General features: G+C 57.3%; 1 protein-coding gene and 1 long non-coding RNA gene across 2 annotated transcripts in view; one reads left to right on the top strand and one right to left on the bottom strand.

Annotated features, from left to right (window-relative positions):
• Positions 1-1,539: 1,539 nt before the first annotated feature.
• Positions 1,540-8,420, bottom strand: LOC132677246 (uncharacterized). The gene is made up of 3 exons (XR_013556598.2): positions 7,939-8,420; positions 6,750-6,955; positions 1,540-5,206 (listed from the first exon to the last, which is right to left on the bottom strand). It is a non-coding gene; the product is annotated as an uncharacterized LOC132677246 (long non-coding RNA).
• Positions 8,421-9,536: 1,116 nt separating this feature from the next.
• Positions 9,537-17,618, top strand: part of CERK (ceramide kinase) — a 49,796-nt gene continuing 41,714 nt past the window's right edge. The window contains exons 1-2 of the mRNA XM_081796298.1: positions 9,537-9,563; positions 10,514-10,916. Coding sequence (XP_081652424.1) covers positions 9,537-9,563; positions 10,514-10,916 — 430 coding nt within the window. The remainder of the gene's footprint in view (positions 9,564-10,513; positions 10,917-17,618) is intronic.

Genomic DNA, 17,618 nt, shown 5'->3' with positions numbered 1-17,618 from the left:
TGTCTCTCTCTCTCTCTCTCTCTCTCTCTCTCAAAAATAAATATACCTAGGGGTGCCTGGGTGGCTCAGTCGGTTAAGCAGCCGACTTCGGCTCAGGTCATGATCTCGCGGTCTGTGAGTTCGAGCCCCGCGTCAGGCTCTGTGCTGACCGCTCAGAGCCTGGAGCCTGTTTCAGATTCTGTGTCTCCCTCTCTCTGACCCTCCCCTGTTCATGCTCTGTCTCTCTCTGTCTCAAAAATAAATAAACGTTAAAAAAAAATTAAAAAAAAAATAAATACAACTAAAAGTGCATAATTCAGTGACATTTAGGAAATTCGCGTTTTTGTGTGTTTTAGAGTGTTTTTATCACTCCCGTCCCCACCAACAGGCTTCCCCTAGTCCCCCGGGCCAGACCTGGCAACAACTCCTCTACTCTCCGTTCCCATGGATGTGCCTCTTCGGCATTCTTCACTTAAACAGGATCACACCACGTGTAGATACACCACATTTGGTCCCTCCATTCGTCTGTTGGCATATGTTTGGGTCGTCTCCACCGTTGGCTGTTGTGGTCGTGCTGCCGTGAACACGTACCTACAAGTACCTGTTCGAGTCCCTGCTTTCAGATCATTGCCAGATCGTAGGGTAACTCTGTTTACTGCTGTTTCGAGGAGCCACCAAACTGCCGCCTCAGGAGCTGCCCCCCTCTGCCTCCCCGCAGCAATGCACGAGGACCCCAATCTCTCCATGTCCACACCAACCCCTGTTAGCTCCCATTTTTTTTACCGCAGCATCCCAGTGCGCGTAAAGTGATATTTCACGGTGGTTCTGATTTACATGTCCCTAATATTGAGCATCTTTTCATGTGCCCATTGGCCATTTGCAAATCTTTGATTTTGGTACAGGATACAGGTTTGATTTATCTCATCCATGATTCTCCGGATAGAGGCTCTTTCAGATCTCAGTCTTGCCACGGTTGTTGTTGTCTCGTGAAAGCCTTTCTACGGAGGCCACCGTCAGACTCTGCACCCCGGAGCTTTCCGGGGAGTTGACCCAACACAGCCTCCCGTGGGGGAGCTCCCTCCCTACCCGTGACAGACATCACTAATCAGTCGTGGCACTTGAGAGCCCAGAGATTTATCCACCGGGCCCCAGTGAATATGCAGCTCGTTGGGGTATCTGCCATTGAGGAATTCACCCCTGAGAAGGAAAATAAATGAATGGACGCAGGTTTTCGGGCTGAAATAGAAGTCTATGATGAGACAGTGTGCCCCACGGAAGGTGCGATGAGTTCTACCCAGAGGAGACACAGAGGCAGGGGTTGGGATGTGGGGGGCTGGCAAAGAACACCCCCTCCACATTCAGAACCAAGTGAGAGACAAGACGCAGAAGCCAAAAACAGGTCAGATTATCAGCGTTATTCCTGATAAAGCCAGTCTGAGCCACAGCAAGACGGGCCTCTGCGCCTGTCACTAAGCGTGTCTGCCCCTGTGCTGGCTGGATCCACATGCACAAGGTACATTCATGCCATTATTTTCTCCTCGCACTTCTAGAACCCTTTTCTTTATGATTTTGTTTCTTCACTGTTTGGGAATATATGCATACTGTTACGTATTCATCAGTCTCTATCAACGAATAATAACCATTTTTTTAAAGACTTTATTTTTAAGCAGTCTCTACACCCAACGTGGGGCTTGAACCTACAACCCCGAGGTCAAGAGTCGCACGCTTTACTGACTGAGCCAGCCAGGCACCCCAACTAATAACCTTTTATGTCTAGCCTAACTCCTGTGGTTTCAAGCCAGGTGTCACAAACGGGCTGGTCTCTGAATGCCTCTGGTCTGCATCTGGGTTTTATTTTCCTGCCTAGTGTTTTATATTTTGGATTGGAATTAGTTGCCAACATTTAAAATTCATAAGTTTCGGGGCACCTGGGTGGCTTCATCGGCTGAGAGTCCAATTCTTGATTTCAGGTCAGGTAACAATCTACGGTTCGTGAGTTCGAGTCCTACGTCAGGCACTATGCCAACAGCGGGATTCTGCTTGGAATTCTCTCTCTCTCTCTCTCTCTCCCTCTCTCTCTCTCTGCTCCTTCCCTTCTCTGTCTCTCTCTCCATCAAAATTAATAAACATTAAAAAAATAATAAAATAATAAAAGTCACAAGGTTTCATATACGCACATACACAAATGTGGTTTCTGGCTTCTCTGGGAGCTTCCAACAATCTGCTGTCTGGTCTGCCTCAGTCCCCACCATTCCCTAATGTCTGTCCCAGTGTTTCTACATGTAACCCCTGCTTTGAACTCACCTTTGCCTCAACTTAAAATTGCTCCACTGACTCTCCTGTGCTTGCATTTTCACTCGCTCGCAACATCTTAGCAAATTGCTACACTCGGCCCTGCTCTGTATTAACACCAAGGACGCAAGGAGGAAAAGGATGCGGCCCCTGGCCTCCCAGACCTCCCAGCCTGTACCTGCCACCTCCCATGCCTCTTCCGAGCCTCACCACCCACCTTTGTCTCCAGCAGCCTCAGGCGGGTCTGACCTGCCTACCGTGCCAGGCTCTGCTGGCTTTCTGTCCCCTTCTCTGACACCAGGCCTGTGACATCTGCAGGAACAAAGGCCAGACTCTTGCAAGGGAAGTGCAGTGGAATGAACTCCTAGGGACTGGGAAGGAAGCATGTGGATAAAACCAGTCCCAAGGCCCAATCCACAGGGCTCCTTGGAATCCAGCAGGTGGAGGCCAGTCATAGGAGGACTGGCCGGCTCTGTACCTTGCTCCCCCAAAGCCCCCTACTCGTCTCATAGGGTCTCTCCCCCAGAGAAATGTCCTCCTCCGTTGACACTTAAGCAGAGACAGGAGCGAAGGGAGATCTGGACCGTGCAACCGGCTGAGGTTGTGGGTGGGGAGAATGTTGACAGAAGAGGAACGCGCACTTTCAAAGGTCCTGGGGTGGGATCATGCTTGGCTGTTCAAGAAATATCAGGGAGAGGATTTGGCTGGGGAACGGTAAACCAGGTGCAGAGAGGAGGTAAGCCAGCAAGGAGAGCCCTGGAGACAGCAGGGAGGGATTTGGACGTAATCTGGATTTCCATCTAAAAAGGATCCCTTTGGATGCTCAATGGAAGCAGAGAGACCAACCAGTTCCAGGAATTTTGTGGGAACACTCTGTCTTTCCTGGGCTGTGTAACAATGCTCCTAATAGACCTAGACGCAACTTTTTATATATTTTTTAACGTTTATTCATTTTTGTGAGAGAGAGACAGACACAGCATGAGTGGGGGAGGGGCAGAGAGACAGGGAGACACAGAATCGGAAGCAGGCTCCAGGCTCCGAGCTGTCAGCACAGAGCCCGACGCAGGGCTCGAACTCACAGACCGTGAGATCGTGACCTGAGCTGAAGGCAGAGGCCCAACCGACTGAGCCACTCAGGCACCCCAGGTGCCCCGGATCTAGATGGAATTTTTAATGTCAGCTCATCGCAGGAGTTTCCTGTAAGGAGTTTTGGAGATAAGATAACAAGCCTTGTAAGTTTCCCTAGATGTGGTTTGTCTGCCAAAGTCCCTTGTCCCCTCACCTAGGAATGGCAGCCTGGTGAGAAGATGCCCCACGTGGGGGACACTTCCCCCCACCACGTGAACAAAGCCCTGGGCCCCGTGCTATTAGGGCACCCGAGAAACCATTTAAAGGGGGTTCTGGTTTATCTTTTCATTTGGTTGAGGGTTTCTTGGATGTTTCCGTAACAAAAAAAGATCTTGCTGTCGTGATTCGGTTTCTCATGTGGGGAGGGAAAAATTCTTCCTCTGCCCTTCGAGGCCTTCCAGCTGGACCGAGAATCAAATTTACGGGAAACAGATTCACAGGAAAAAAAAACCCCAGAGTTTTATGACGTGCGCAGGGAGGCCCAGTAAGGAAATTGAGGCTTCAGGAAATGACCGAGGCGGGCAGTTCTTACGCTTTTCAGAGAGACGTAAACCTGGGAGGAATCGGCAGGACAAAGAAAATGGAACTGGGGGGGCTGCAGTTAGACGGCGTTTTCAACAGACTCTGGGGGAGTCTGGGGGAGTACGTTAGCAAGAAGTAACGAGCGCTGCGCGGACAGCCTTCTGAGCCCTGGATTTCTTATCTCTGGTGATAAGGGTGGTTTTTTACCTCCTGGTCCAGGGACCGTACCTGCCAAGAGGGAAATGGATTTCCCGCTTTCAGGGGGACGGAGGAGGGTCAGAGTGTCCTTCTGGCACTGGTTGTCTCTTAAGTAACTTTTCCTTAAAACAATCAAAACGCCGAAGTGGTCCAGCCCAGCCTGGGCCAGCCCACCCTTGGCCCCCGCCCTGATTTGGGAGCCTGCCCGTAGACACAACAAGCTGCATGTTTGGGCTCAGACAAAGCCTCAAAGCCCAGCTCCTGTGGCAGATTGCCCCTCTGGGCCTCAAGTCCCCAATCTGTAAAATGAGACCACTGGCTTTATCTCCCACAAACGCGGTCCCCCGGGGGCCCTACTGGCACAGAGTGAGGTATCCATTAAAGGTAGACTCTGTTGCCGCCACAGGGCTCCATGATTCCGGTTCCCTGGCTAAGCTCTGCAGTTGTGAGATGCACCCTTCTATTAGGACTTTAATTTACCAATCCCGTGTGCCCTCGTTCTCCTTCCGGAGCTCAACTCTGCACGCTTTTCCCAAGCCTTGCTGACCCCCTGGGTCAGGCCGGACCCTCTGCTAGGCGCCCTCAGACTCAGGCGGAACTTCCCTCCTTTTCTTGTCTGGTTCAGCTTGCAAGGTGGGGTACCTGGCACCCAGCAGGGCTCAGTGAGCTTGAACCACTCCTGTACCTCCTCAGAGGCTGTGGCCTCAGCTTCCCCGTCGGAAGTGCCCCGTAAGGAGGTGCCCTGAGCTGACCCCGTTCCCAGGGTCCAGACGTCACGCCCGAGGTTCAGGCTGGTCACTTTCTCCTCCCTGGTGTTCATGCTTCTGTCTACGCAGATGGAATGAGGGGCCAGCCCTGGCCTGACCTTCATCCTCCCCACCGCCCTCCCCGCCTGTGCGTCCGTGGACGGGGTCCTCGCTGCCCGGCAGTCTCTCAGGGGGTGTGCCTTGGCCCCACAGTAGCTGACTGCAGCAGTCCTCTGAGATCGGCTTGCGGTTCACGAGGCTTCCAGGGATCGTTCTTCTCTCTCTTCCTTCATGTTTTCGTTTGGGGACTCAGTTCTCTATTCTGTGTCCGGGCTGCAAAACTTCTGGATCGAACACAGACTGTTTGTTCTTTCCTCCAGAAGGTGTTATTTATACCTTTGTGGGCTCGTTTGAAGCATGTTTCTCCTTCTGTGGCGGTGGCCGTGCAGCAGGCTCCAAAAGCAGCCCCGTTCTGCCCTCTCCTGTCCCCAGACCCACCTGTGCCCTGCCCCCCCCCCCCACCACGGCCCCGTTTACGGAGTTACCAGGGCCCCTCCCCCACCCCCACTGCTCAGATCACTGCCTCCTTCCCTCTCAATTCCTTCAGAGATCGCACATATAAAAAGACAAACATTGCGAGAGCGAACTCTCCGCCTCTCCTTATCTGTCTGAAAATCATAGTTTACGGCTTCTGCTCTGTCCCTTGAAGCCCTGGGCACAAGGTCAGGTTTTCCCCGCCCCAACCCCTGTTCCACCTTACCAGGGCTCCTCCCTGGGTCACAGGTGCCACCCCGGGGGTTCTCCCCGGCACCTGTCTCCAAGTCTGCACCCCCCAAAAGGATCCAAGGCCACATTGCACCAGCCAGAAGTGGACACTTGACCCCAGGCCCTGGGCAGGCAGGCTCGCCTGTGAAAGACGCCCTCACTGCCTGAGCCTCAGCTCCCCTCCCCTCCACCCCATCCCCCACCCTCCCCAACAATCTTAGCTGACTCTCAGGCCCACTGGGATGCCCACATTCCTTCTGGCTTCAGGGTTGGAGAGGAGGGATCTCCCACCCTGAACTGCCCCAGACTTCACCCGACGGGAGCCAGCCTTTTCCCTGGGAGGGTCTGCTTCTGAGCAACAGCACCCCCCAGAGACAGCGGACTGGTCTGCCCCCCATCGGGACAGCATGGATGCAAGGATGGCCTTCAGGGCCCCACAGCCCTGTTCCGTTCCCAGGTCCCCTGCCGGCCCCTGGAGCCCCCTGACCCTGGTCCCTAGGCTCCCAGGAAGTGTTAGGCACCCCGCCAATGGAGGCGGTCACCCTGGCAGGCCTAGGGAGCCCACAGGATCCAGACCGAGCCCGAGCCCGGCCTTTGGGGCCCTCCCCCTGCTGTGGCACTCCCCACAGCTCCCGGACATGCCAGCAGTCCTGATCCCTGCCCCCTGTGGTATTCTTTATGGCCGGCCGGCCCCACCTCACCAGGCTTTCCAGTTCAGATCCACCCTGTGGCCACCACCCCTTGAGAGCCACCCTCTATTCCAGCCCTGCTCCGGGCTTTCCTCGGGGGGCAGGTCCGGCATGCCCCGGGGGGTGGAACAGAGAGGCCCCACCGGGGCGCCCGGAGCAGGGGTGGGGGGCGATGCCTGCTGAGGGTGCCGGCTGCAGCTCCTCTGGGCCTTCTGTTCTCATGTTTCAGACTCTCCCACACCAGTGGGACCCTGGAGCACCCACCCCTCCGTTTCCCTTTCTGTATAACTCGAACAGGTGAGGTTAGTTCGGTGGGTCTCAGTCTCTGCATCTGTGGAGTGGGGTAACTAACTCCCACTTCTAGCCGCTACTGTCTGGGTCACGTGTGTGTGCAACGCGAGGGCGAACGTTTTGTAAATTATCAGCTTACCCTCTACGCGTTCAGGCCTCTTTGGGCCCAGGATGTGTCTTCCAGGCAATCGGCCTCGACAGGCCATAGTTGGAAGGCCCCTCCTTGAGGGCGGAGGGCAGAGGGCGGCATTCCTGGCAGCCGGTGTGCACGGGGGCAAGTGTCCCCCGCCCCACCCAGCAGCAGTCCAGAGCCAAGTCACGTGGCTGACTTCCTGGGGAGGAAGCCTGGAAAGATAAGCAGGTGGTTGTGTCACAGTAAAGGAGGCCGGCGGCTTCTGGGACACGGGCAAAGTAGGTCAGAGGCTCTGTGGGAGACGGTGCTGGTGGCCAGGAGGGGCCGGCCGGTGGACAGGGTGGTGGGTGCTGGCCGCTGCTGCTCAGGATGTCTGCAGCTCAAGCTTGCGGACCGGACCCGGGACAGGGACAGGTGGTAGGGCAGAGTCTGAGCGGCTGAGTGCATGCCCTCTGGCCTCGCTGGCATCCAGGGCATGTCTAGCCCCCGTGGAGGGCTGGGGCCAGCCATGCACACAGTGGGCCAGTGACGGCCTGGGGACCAACACTGTCCTGCAGCACCACACGTGGGACTGGGGCCACACGAGGGGCAGCTTGAGTGGAAGCCTCACGGGGTGAGCTGCTTGGGGGTTCTGTGGCATGAGGGGGGGCAAAGGAGAGGCCGAGTAGGGGGTTCCCAGGCAGACGTTACAGGCACGGCATCTGGGCCAGCGCTGGAAAGGCATTCCTGCCAGGACAGAGGTGAGAGAGGGGGCCAGGAGGCCATCAGGGGGGCTGAGGGCACAGCCCCAGTGCCAAGGGCTGGGTCGCCCTGGCCTTTTGGAGGTTCACGTTGGCTGTTCTGCTGGGTGCCTTCAGAGCTCGCCCGCGCCAGCCCCACCGGGACTTAGCACACAGCAGGGGCCTGGCACCTGCTTCGGGGCCCCAGTGCTACGCTCACCGTCACGGGCACACAGCGCTCACATGGGCTCTGACCCCCTGCCCGGCACTCCTCTCACCCAGCCGACTGCAGGAAGCGTTGTCTTCTGCCAACTAGGCCTTCGCTGCATTTCCTTCTTCCCCTGCATACAAGCGAGGGGTCCTGCCCCGGCCAGGTCCCTCCTCGCCAGCCCCAGAACTCCAGGCCCCCCAGGGCGGAAGGGGCTGCAAACCACCACGGACAGCGCGGCTTAAACAGGAGAAACGTATTTTCTCACAGTTTCAGTTTGGAGGCTAGAAGCGCAAGGTCAAGGTGCTGGCGTGCTGGCTTCCTCTGGGGCCTGTCTCCCTGGCTCATAGGCCGCCAGCCTCTTCGTATGGCGGACCCAACGCGTGTGAGTTCTCCTGGTCTCCCCGTGTGTCCACACTTCCTCTGGTGAGCACACCAGTCAGGTGGCCTCCTTTTACCTGAATTACTTCTTTGAAGGCCCTGTGTCCAAACAGTCACATCCGAGGCCCCTCCTCCAGGCCTTGTCAGTGTTTTGCAGTTGATCCCACGCCCCCCCTGCCCTCCACCCTGCAGAGGTGGGGCCCCAGTCATCTCTGGCTATGGGCCTGAATTCACGGCTGATGTGTGGCATTAAAGGGTCTCTAAATAAATAACCTGGGAGGGGCAGGAGGAACCCAGCCCCCAGAAGCCACAGAAGGAGGCCCTGGGAGGGAGGCTGGCATTTCCGAGGCCATACAGCCTCATACAGCCCACCCACATACATACCCACGTATGTATACATACCCATGTATGTATACGTACACGGGTAGGCATACAGCCCACCCACACTTCCCTGCCATCCTTCGCATGCTGCAGCTGGGACACCGGCCCCGGCAGGCCCTGCGGCAGGGTTTCCAGAGCAGCGTCCCATCCGCATTTCCTGAGCCTCAGAGGAGCAGCCGTGGGAGGGAGGCCGGGCAGGCCTTCCTTCGTCCACCCCACCGGGCTGGAGATCAGGCACGGTTTGCCCAAGGGTGGGGCTCGGACTCACACCCCGCCTTCTGCCCTACCCTCTCTCCCTGCACCTGGTCTGGATTGGGAGGGGGTGGGGGTTGGGCTCCTGGTGAGGAGCGAATCACAGGGAGCCGGCGGGGTCATACCTGACTTGGGGCCACCCGGTGCCAAGCACAGGCACGGTGGCCCACCCTTCCGCCATCTGCAGCGGAGGCCCTGCAGGAGGAGCCAAGGAGACACGGGGCTGGGCAGGGAGAGCTGAGAGAAAGGCAGATGGCTGTCCTGGGCCCCCCCGCAGTCAGACCTCTGTCACTTTGAGCCCTGTGCCTTCAGGCAAGTTACTCAGCTTGCCTGACAGCTTCTTGGTTGGTGAACCTGGGGCAGATGTGTGCACGTAACAAACACCGGTGCTTCCTACACGCTGGGACCGTCTCAGCGCTAGGGCTATGGGGAGACACGTGTCCGTGTCCTCCTGGAGCTGGGTGGAGAGGAGCAGACACACTATGAGGACAGGCCCAGAGCCCTGCTGGGGTGGGCTGCGGCAGCCGCCCGCACGGAGAAGGAAGGGGTGAGCAGAAGGAAGGGTTACGCAGGAGAAGGAAGGGTTGAGCTGGGCCAGCCATGAGGGAAAGACCCTGGGGGCACAGAGGTCAGGAGGGCACCTCCCCATCCTTGGACCTGCTCAGCCGTCTGTCCACCCCCAGCCGCCCGGCTCTCTCCCAGGCCTTTAGGAGGAAGACCTCCTCCAGCAAGCCTCCTCAGGGGCAGTCCATCCTCAGCCTGGATGTGCCGGGTCCCGGGGGAGATGCCTGCCTCACATGCTTCTTCCCTTACCGCTGAGTCCCCCAGAGCCTAAAAGTGTCCCCCTCCGGAATGTGGGAGGGCAGCGCCTGCCTCCCGGTAACCCCGGAGCTGGGCCTATAAGCAGAGACGGTGGTAACTTGAGTGGTGGGGGGAGGGGGGCAATAGGGCTGGCACCTCCTATGGGTGCCTGTCCGGGCCTTCAAGCTTACTTCCAAGGAGGAAGATAGAGCCAGCTCGGCTCTGGAGAGAACGAGGGATCCCAGAGGAGACCAGATGCCGAAATTCTAGCCGCCCATCCACACGGCATCCCGAATGGCCTTAGGTGCCCTGGGCTCACCTGGAGGGCCAAGCCTGCCCGCCGCCCCCGCAGACGGCCCAGGCAGCATTTCTGCGCCAAGGGAGGAAGGGCCACCCAGACCCCGCCTGTCTTTACGACCCGCCAGGGAGGGGCTACTGAGTTCCTTGCACGCGGCAACTGTGACCCGGACCCAGAGACCAGCCGCAAAGGGAAGCCACCTCCTCCCGGACCAGCACCAGCGCCCTCCAAATGCTCCCCGCTCCCTAGAGACGGCCCCCGGGTCGACTCCCTTCCCTTCCTCGCACCCCAGGCCCCCTCCTCGATCCCCTGTCCAGCCCCTCTTCTCCTCTCGCCTAGCCCCTCCCGTCCCCCCACTGCTGCTCCCAGGACCCTTCCCGTCCACCCCCCCTCCCGCCCCCCAGGCCTCCTCCTCTGCCCCCGTCCAGCCCCTGTTCTCCCCCCACCCGGCCTTTCCCCGGTCCCCCCCGGCCCCACTCTGCAGCTCCCAGGACCCCTTCTCCGCCCCCCGCCCACGCAACCCAGGCCCCCTCCTTCTGTCCCCCCATCCAGCCCCTTCCTTCCTGTCCCCCCCGCCTGCAGCTCCCAGGACCCCTCGGCCCCCGCCTTCGCACCCCAGGCCTCCTCCTCTCCCCACGCCCGGCCCCTCCTCTCCCCCCACTCCGCCCTTCCTCGGTCCCCCATTCCCTGCAGCTCCCAAGACCCCTCGGCCCCGCTCCTCGTACCCTAGGCCCCTCCCCTCCCCCCTCCCCTGCCCCCTCCCGGCCCCCTCCACCCCCGCCCGGCCCCCTCGTCGTCCCAGCGGCCGCCCTGCGTACGAGGTGACGCAGCGCCGCCCGCCCCGCGCGCCCCGCCCGCCCCCGCGCCGCCGCCGCCGCCGCCGCCGCCGCCACCCGGTCGGGCTCCAGGGGCCGCTAACGGTCCCGCGCCCCTCGGCGTCCGCGCCCCCGCCCCGCGCCGCGCCCGGCCGAGCAGGCGGCGCCGGCGGGCGACGGGCGCGATGGGGGCGGCGGAGCCGCTGCGCTCGGTGCTGTGGGTGAAGCGGCAGCGCTGCGCCGTGAGCCTGGACCCCGCGCGGGCGCTGCTGCGCTGGTGGCGGAGCCCGGGGCCCGGAGCCGGCGCCCCCGGCGCGGGTGAGTATCGCCGCCGCAGCCCGCGGGTCCGGCGTGGAGGGGGGAGGGGGGGGCGCGGGAGGCCGGGGAGGGGGCGGGGGCGCGTCCCGGCGCCCTGGGGGGGCTGTGCGCTCTGGGGACCCCGTGACAAAGGGCGAGTCGGGGCGGTGCGGGCGGGGAGGGCCGGAGACCCGGCGCCCTTGGTCCCTCGCGCGGATGCCACCCCGGCGGGGAGGGCTGCGGCCCGGGACGCGTCTCCCGATCGCGGCCGCATCGCGCAGACGGGCCCGCAGATATCCAAAGGGCACCTTCTGGGTGAGATTGGTTACGGATGGATCCCGAGGGGCGCCGGCGCGCCGCGCTCGGTTTCGGTTTAACCCAAGGACCGACGCTTTTCTTTCGCCCGGGTCCAAACCCGGGAGGCAGCCTTGCAGGGTAGGGGGTTGCTGTTGTAGAGAGTGGAGGAGAGGGCTCGGGGCCTTCCGTCTGGGATGTGCTGGGGCGGGCGGGGGGGTGGGGGGGGTGAGGCGTGGTGGGAGTGGGTTTTGGTACAGCGGGCTGGACACATGACCTTCAGAGGCCTTCTCCTTTCGGAGAAGTGTAATTTGGATAAAAATGGAAAGGACACACCCGGCCCAGGGGACACTCTCCCCAAGGAGAAGGGACCAGGGGCTCGCTGGCAGAGCTGTCTGCTGGCAGAGGGAGGGCAGAGGCTTAATGAGATGTCATTTGATCCCGAGAGGGAGGAGGAGGATTACCGAGGGCTGTGTTGGACAGTGGGAAGGGGGAGGCTTCAAAGGCCCAGAAACCCGGGCTGGCCAGTGTGGGTGTGTTCCACTTCATTCATTCTCTTGTGCAAGTGTTATCCGGGGCCTGTTGGGGAGGGTGCGGTGGTATCCTAGCCCTGGCTCAGTGCCTGTGGAAAAGTCCCTGCCGCAGTGGGTCATTTTCCCTGGAAGGAAGCCAGAGGGGTGCACCTGCAGGGGCACGTGTGTCTGAGGAGAAGACCCCGGCCGGTGGAGGCCCATCACCGGGGTATGGGTGGGGCCAGCAGCCTTCACTTAGGTGGCGGCATATGAGCAGAGAGCCGGAGAAACCCATGCACCTGGGGGAGAGGTTGTCCAGGTGGGAAGAAGAGTAAGGGCCCTAAAACCAGGCGGGAGGTGGATGTCAGCCCAAGGTATCCCAGGGGCTGACATGGGACTCCTCTTTGGCTGTGAGGGCTTTATCCGGCTTAACATTCTTAAAGGATCCGCTGAGAGTGAACAGAGGGAGCTCAATTCCGGGGCTCCTGGCCTCGGTCAGGCAGGAGTGGGGGACGAGCAGGGCGGGGTGTGCGTGAGGCATGTAAGCTGAGTGAGGGCAGCAGAGTCCAGGCTTGCAGTCCACTGAAGTCACTGCACAAGAGACAGCAATTTATTGTTTTGATTATTGGGGATGGGGGTGGCAGATTCTCTCGTGGGCAGAGTTTGGGACACCCTGGGGTGCTCCAGGTGCTTCCTGACGCTGAGGTTGCGAGGCTCACGGGTTGGAGGAGGGGTGGGCCGAGCCGAAACAGGCGAGGCCGAGGTCAAGGGCGGCCTCAGACCCATGGCCAACACTTGGTTTCCGGCCTTGGGGTCACCGGAAGCACTGTCTGCAGAGAGCCTGTCTCTGGCTGGGTGTCTGAGAGTTTACTCTTGTGTGATCTTACTGATGTCCCTCTGGGAGAAATGTCTTGCATCAGGTATCACCCCGGGGCTTCTTTGCACCACCCACCAGGGCCCCGTGTCTTGCTCTAACGGTGCCTGGCCCGGCCCCGAGGGCTTTGAGCATCTGTGTACATCTCTGGGCTCGAGAATGGGTCCCTTACGTGCGGCCATCGCGCTGCCGTTCCACGCGTGTCGTGTTCACACACAGCCCCAGCCGGGCAGGTGTTCTCGTACTTTACACGTGGAGAGACCCAGCTATGGGGCATCTAAGTAACTGTCCCCCCAGGTGGTCCACACGTGAGCTTGGTCCCCGCCAGCCACTGGCAGTGTGGCCCCATCAAGCCTCAGCGCCGCGTGGACACTGGACAGACCCCACCCCCGTGGGTTGTCCAGGTGGGAAGTCCCTCGTTGCCTGCATTTAGCGCCAGCCACCCTTCGCCAGCTGGTTTCCGGTGGTCAGACTCTGGGCCTGCGTGGGGGCCGTGCCGCCTTCGGTCTGCTGGCTGCTGGTTCTCTCTCTCGGGAGAGGTATTGTTTTGCATCTACGGAGGGTGAAGGCGCTCTGTGCGGGCTCGTCTGGAGCTTTCTCCCTGGAGGGGCCGGGGCTGCGGGCGCCCTGGCCGGGGGGGCTTCCTCCAGGAGGAGGCCTGTTTCCGTCGCTGTTTTCCGACACCAGCCACCGCCTTGGGTGAGCAGCACAGAAACTGCTGTGCCAGCTCGTTGGGTTTTCTTTGCTTCTCCGCGCCCGCAAAAGGGAAGCAGGCCCGTGGCAGATGATTGCATGCCGGAGGTCAGTAGGGTCAGGACGTGCACCAGGCCACAGGAGAGGTCAGAGAGGGGAGGCGCGTCAGGGCCGCGGGGTGCGGCCACGTGGGTCATTTCACCCGATCCTCTTGTGTCTCGAGAATATCACTCCTGTTTTCTTTTTTTTTTTAATTTTTTTTTTAACGTTTATTTATTTTTGAGACAGAGAGAGACAGAGCATGAACGGGGGAGGGTCAGAGACAGAGGGAGACACAGAATCGGAAGCAGGCTCCAGGCTCCGAGCCGTCAGCACAGAGCCCGACGCGGGGCTCGAACTCACGGACCGTGAGATCATGACCTGAGCCGAAGTCGGCCGCTCAACCGACTGAGCCACCCAGGCGCCCCTGTCACTCCTGTTTTCAGGCATGAAAATTGGAAGCCGTGAACTGATTGCTCCCAGAGGCAAAAGGTGTACAAAAGGGAGCTGGGGGTTTGATCCAGGCACGTGCTCTTTTCTCCGTGGCCCGGTGTTTGAGACGAGGATGAGGTGAGGACAAGGGAATTGGGGGACAGAGCTATCTGGTCTCAGAGCGGACTGCCCCTAAGGGCGCGTGCCGTGAGAGCAAGTGCTCCTGGGTGCCAGCCTGGTCGGAAGTGGGGCTGATTGAAAACAGGAAACCGGGCAGAGACCTCGTGTGTCAAAGGGGGTCGTGCTAGTTGAACTTGAAACAGACTGTAGCTATAGCTGGGTTATACCCCCAGACTCTGAATGTGTTCCCTTAGGGTCAGGGCTGGCAGGAGAGTGTGTGTGTGTGTGTGTGTGTGTGTGTGTGTGTGTGTGTGTGTCCCGGGGGGTTGTGGTGGGGGGTGGACACCGCTGGTGCTCCATGGTTGGAGGAGAAGAGAACCCTCTCCTTCTTCCCAATGGCCCCACCTGGCTGATGGTGAGCTCCTTGGTCGGGTCACTGCTGTATTTATAAAGCGTGTCTCTAATACTGCCTGTGCAGTGCCAGGCAAAACGTAGGTAAGCCACAGACACGGAAAGTTTAAAATCTAGAAAACACAGACAGAAAGGCACGCACACGAAAACTACCCTTAGTCTTACCCTCAGGCAGTGAATACTATTTGGTGTTTCTGTCTATGTGAATATGCATGAAAGAAAAGCTGGGGAAATATAGTGTAGAATGTTTTCTATAGTATTATTTACTCACTTAAAATATGACTTTTTAAAGTCAACTTTATTGGGGCGACTGGGTGGCTCAGTCGGTTAAGCACTGGACTTCAGCTCAGGCCATGATCTCGTGGTTCGTGACTTTGAGCCCCGTGTGGGGCTCTGTGCTGACAGCCAGGAGCCTGGAGCCTGGTTTACATCCTGTGTGTGTGTCTCTCTCTCAGCCCCTCCCTGGCTCGTTCTCTGTCTGTCTCTCTCAAAAGTAAATAAACATAAAAAAATATTTAGGGGCACCTGGGTGGCTCAGTCGGTTGAGCGGCAGACTTCGGCTCAGGTCACGATCTCACAGCTCATGGGTTCGAGCCCCGCGTCAGGCTCTGTGCTGATGGCTCGGAGCCTGGAGCCTGTTTTGGATTCTGTGTCTCCCCTCTCTCTCTGTCCCCAACCCACTCGCATTCTGTCTCTGTCTCTCTCAAAAAAAATAAGTAAACATTAAAATAAATTTTTTTTTTAATATATAAGGTCAACTTTATTGAGGTATAATTTGCATACAGTAAAATTCACACATTTTAAGGATGTAGTTTGGGGAATTTTGATCAGTGTATGCACCTGCCGAAACATCACCCTATCAGGATACAGAACCTTCGAATCACCCCAGAACCTTCCTCTGTGCCCCATCCCTCGGTCTCTGCCCTGCTTTATCACCGGGGACGGATTTGACTTCTAATAGAATTTCCTATAAGTGGAATCATGTGATACGTGCCCTTCCTGTCTCTGGCTTCTTTGTTTCGCTTAATCATTTTGCACTCACAATGATCAGTGGTCGGTTCCTCCTTATCACAAGGTAATACTGTGTTGTCTGAGTAAAACCAGTTTGTTAATTCACTGTGTGGATTTGGGGGCCATTTCCAGTGTTTGGCTGCATGAATAAAGATGCTGATCATTTGTATAAAAGTCCTTTTGGGGGGGTGTATACTTTCTTTTCTCTTGGGTGTGTATTTAGGAACAGAGAGCTGGCATATCTTAAAGACATGATTTTTCTTTGTCGTGCAGTGTTTCATTACATGAACATTACAAAATGCCCTTTTCATTCATTGATAATGTAAAAGTTCCTCAAAATCAGAGTTGGATGGATTAAAGATTTTCATGTAAAAAATTAGTCCAAGAAAACAGAGGATAAGTTACAGTGTTGGAATGTGGGAAGACCTCCCTAACCAAGGTGAACTCCAGAATGCCTACAGAAAAATCTGAATTATTTCAATAAATAAAAATCTTAAATATTTTTGGTAAGACTCCATAATTTAAAAAATGATGGGGATGTTATTTGCAACAAATATGATAGACGGTGAAAATTAAGAAAACATTAAAAAACTTTTTTTAATGTTTTTATTTATTTTTGAGAAAGAGGCACAGAGCATGAGTGGGGGGAGGGCAGAGAGCAAAGGAGACACAGAATCCGAAGCAGGCTCCAGACTCTGAGTTGACAGCATGGAGCCCGACATGGGGCTCGAACGCATGAACCTCGATTTTGTGACCTGAGCCGAAGTCAGACGCCCAACCGACTGAGCGACCCAGGCTCCCCAAGAAAACATTTAAACGTATAAAAATTGATTTTAAAAATCCATTGCAGAGAACGCATACAGGCCGTTCACACAAGTAAACAATTCAGGGCTGGGTGACGAGCATCTGGGTAGATACTGAAGCCAAAGCGGCATAAAGAACGGAGCCACTTGTGACGGGTGTGTGAGCCGCTTTGGGAGATTCATCTGGCGATGTTTTGAAAATATTTCTTAAAATGATCTATTACGTGACCCATCCATCTCACATCTGATCAGTCACCTCAAGGAAGAACACTAGTATTTAACAAACTGTCTTTCATCCTTCAGAAGATAATACCTTCTCTTTGTTTATTAGGATGCTGTTAATATTTTTTACTCCTACCCCCCTCCCCTTAATTTTTCTTCTCTAACGGTCCAGATTTTTGCATAACAGACTTCCCGACAGTGAAGTTGGTTTCTGCCTTTGGCCGTTTCATGAGCCTCACTCCTACAGTCACCCTGACTTCGCAGTCGGCGTGATCGGCGTCGCGCGGACATAGTGCTTTCTCTGCATCCTGACTTCTCTTGAGCCCCGGTTCCAAGTTTCTGGCGACCTCTGATTCCACGCCGGAGACGGCCATTGGTGCTTGCTCTTCTAGAAGGGTCTCCCATGTGCGCGGCTCCGTGGCACCACGGGCCGCCCGTTGCTGGTGCTGGGCTTGCGTTCAAGGCTTCCAGATCTGACCCCATGGTCCCCACTCCACCTGCTGCCTTCTGGTTCAGCACCGCCTCTCTCTGCCAGAGGCTTTTCCTTCCCGTTTCCGGGTTTGAATCTTACCTTCCAGGCCTGGCCCTGCTGGGACTTTGCCCTTCGGCGATCTTTTTCTTTTGAGTTTCGTACAGCCCGGTTTGTACCTCTCTGCTAGTTATTTCCCTCTGCTTTGTGTGGTGAGTTGGGCTTTTTACATTTGTGTTTGTATTTGTCTCCTCCCCTGCATTCTCCTGGAGGGCAGAATCCTGTGTCCTCTGGATTCGCCCCCGAACCCCATTCTCCAGGAGCTCCCCGCTGAGCAGCAAGGGGGGTGGGGGACACAGACACAGCGGGTCCCACCAGCAGGAAAAGGTGGGGGGGGGGGGGCTTCCAGTAGTGATTTGTTGCTCTGTTTGCTTACAAGAGCCAGCCCTTGCTTTTCTCTGAAGGGGAGTGGGTTTGAAACCATGGGGAGTGACTAGGAATCAGAAGAGTTTGTGCAAAGCCCACAAATTCTCCGCGGTCCATGCCCGCCCAGCGTGTGCTGTGGAAATCTTATTTGTGCCCCATTGCGAAGGCACGAGCAATGCAGATGGTCAGATTATATAAAGCCAGTGACCTGCACATTTCGATATGGAGGAATCTCAGTCTATCTGAAGAGGGAATGAATGGCAATCCTCTCTACCTATTTCAGAAAAAAAGAATCCAGATTTGGGTACGAGCCTCTATAGGAAGAGGGGCGCAGCTTTGCAGTCTTAGCGGATGTCAGAAAACAGCAGGCCTTCCCAAAGTGTCCCCTTAGGCCCTTGCCACCGTGATTGTCAGTAG

The sequence above is a fragment of the Panthera onca genome, chromosome B4 (genome assembly GCF_046562875.1).
Source record: "Panthera onca isolate mPanOnc1 chromosome B4, mPanOnc1 haplotype 2, whole genome shotgun sequence".
Taxonomy (NCBI): domain Eukaryota; kingdom Metazoa; phylum Chordata; class Mammalia; order Carnivora; family Felidae; genus Panthera; species Panthera onca.
Note: the sequence above shows the minus strand (reverse complement) of the source record. Positions and strands in the feature narration are given on the sequence as shown.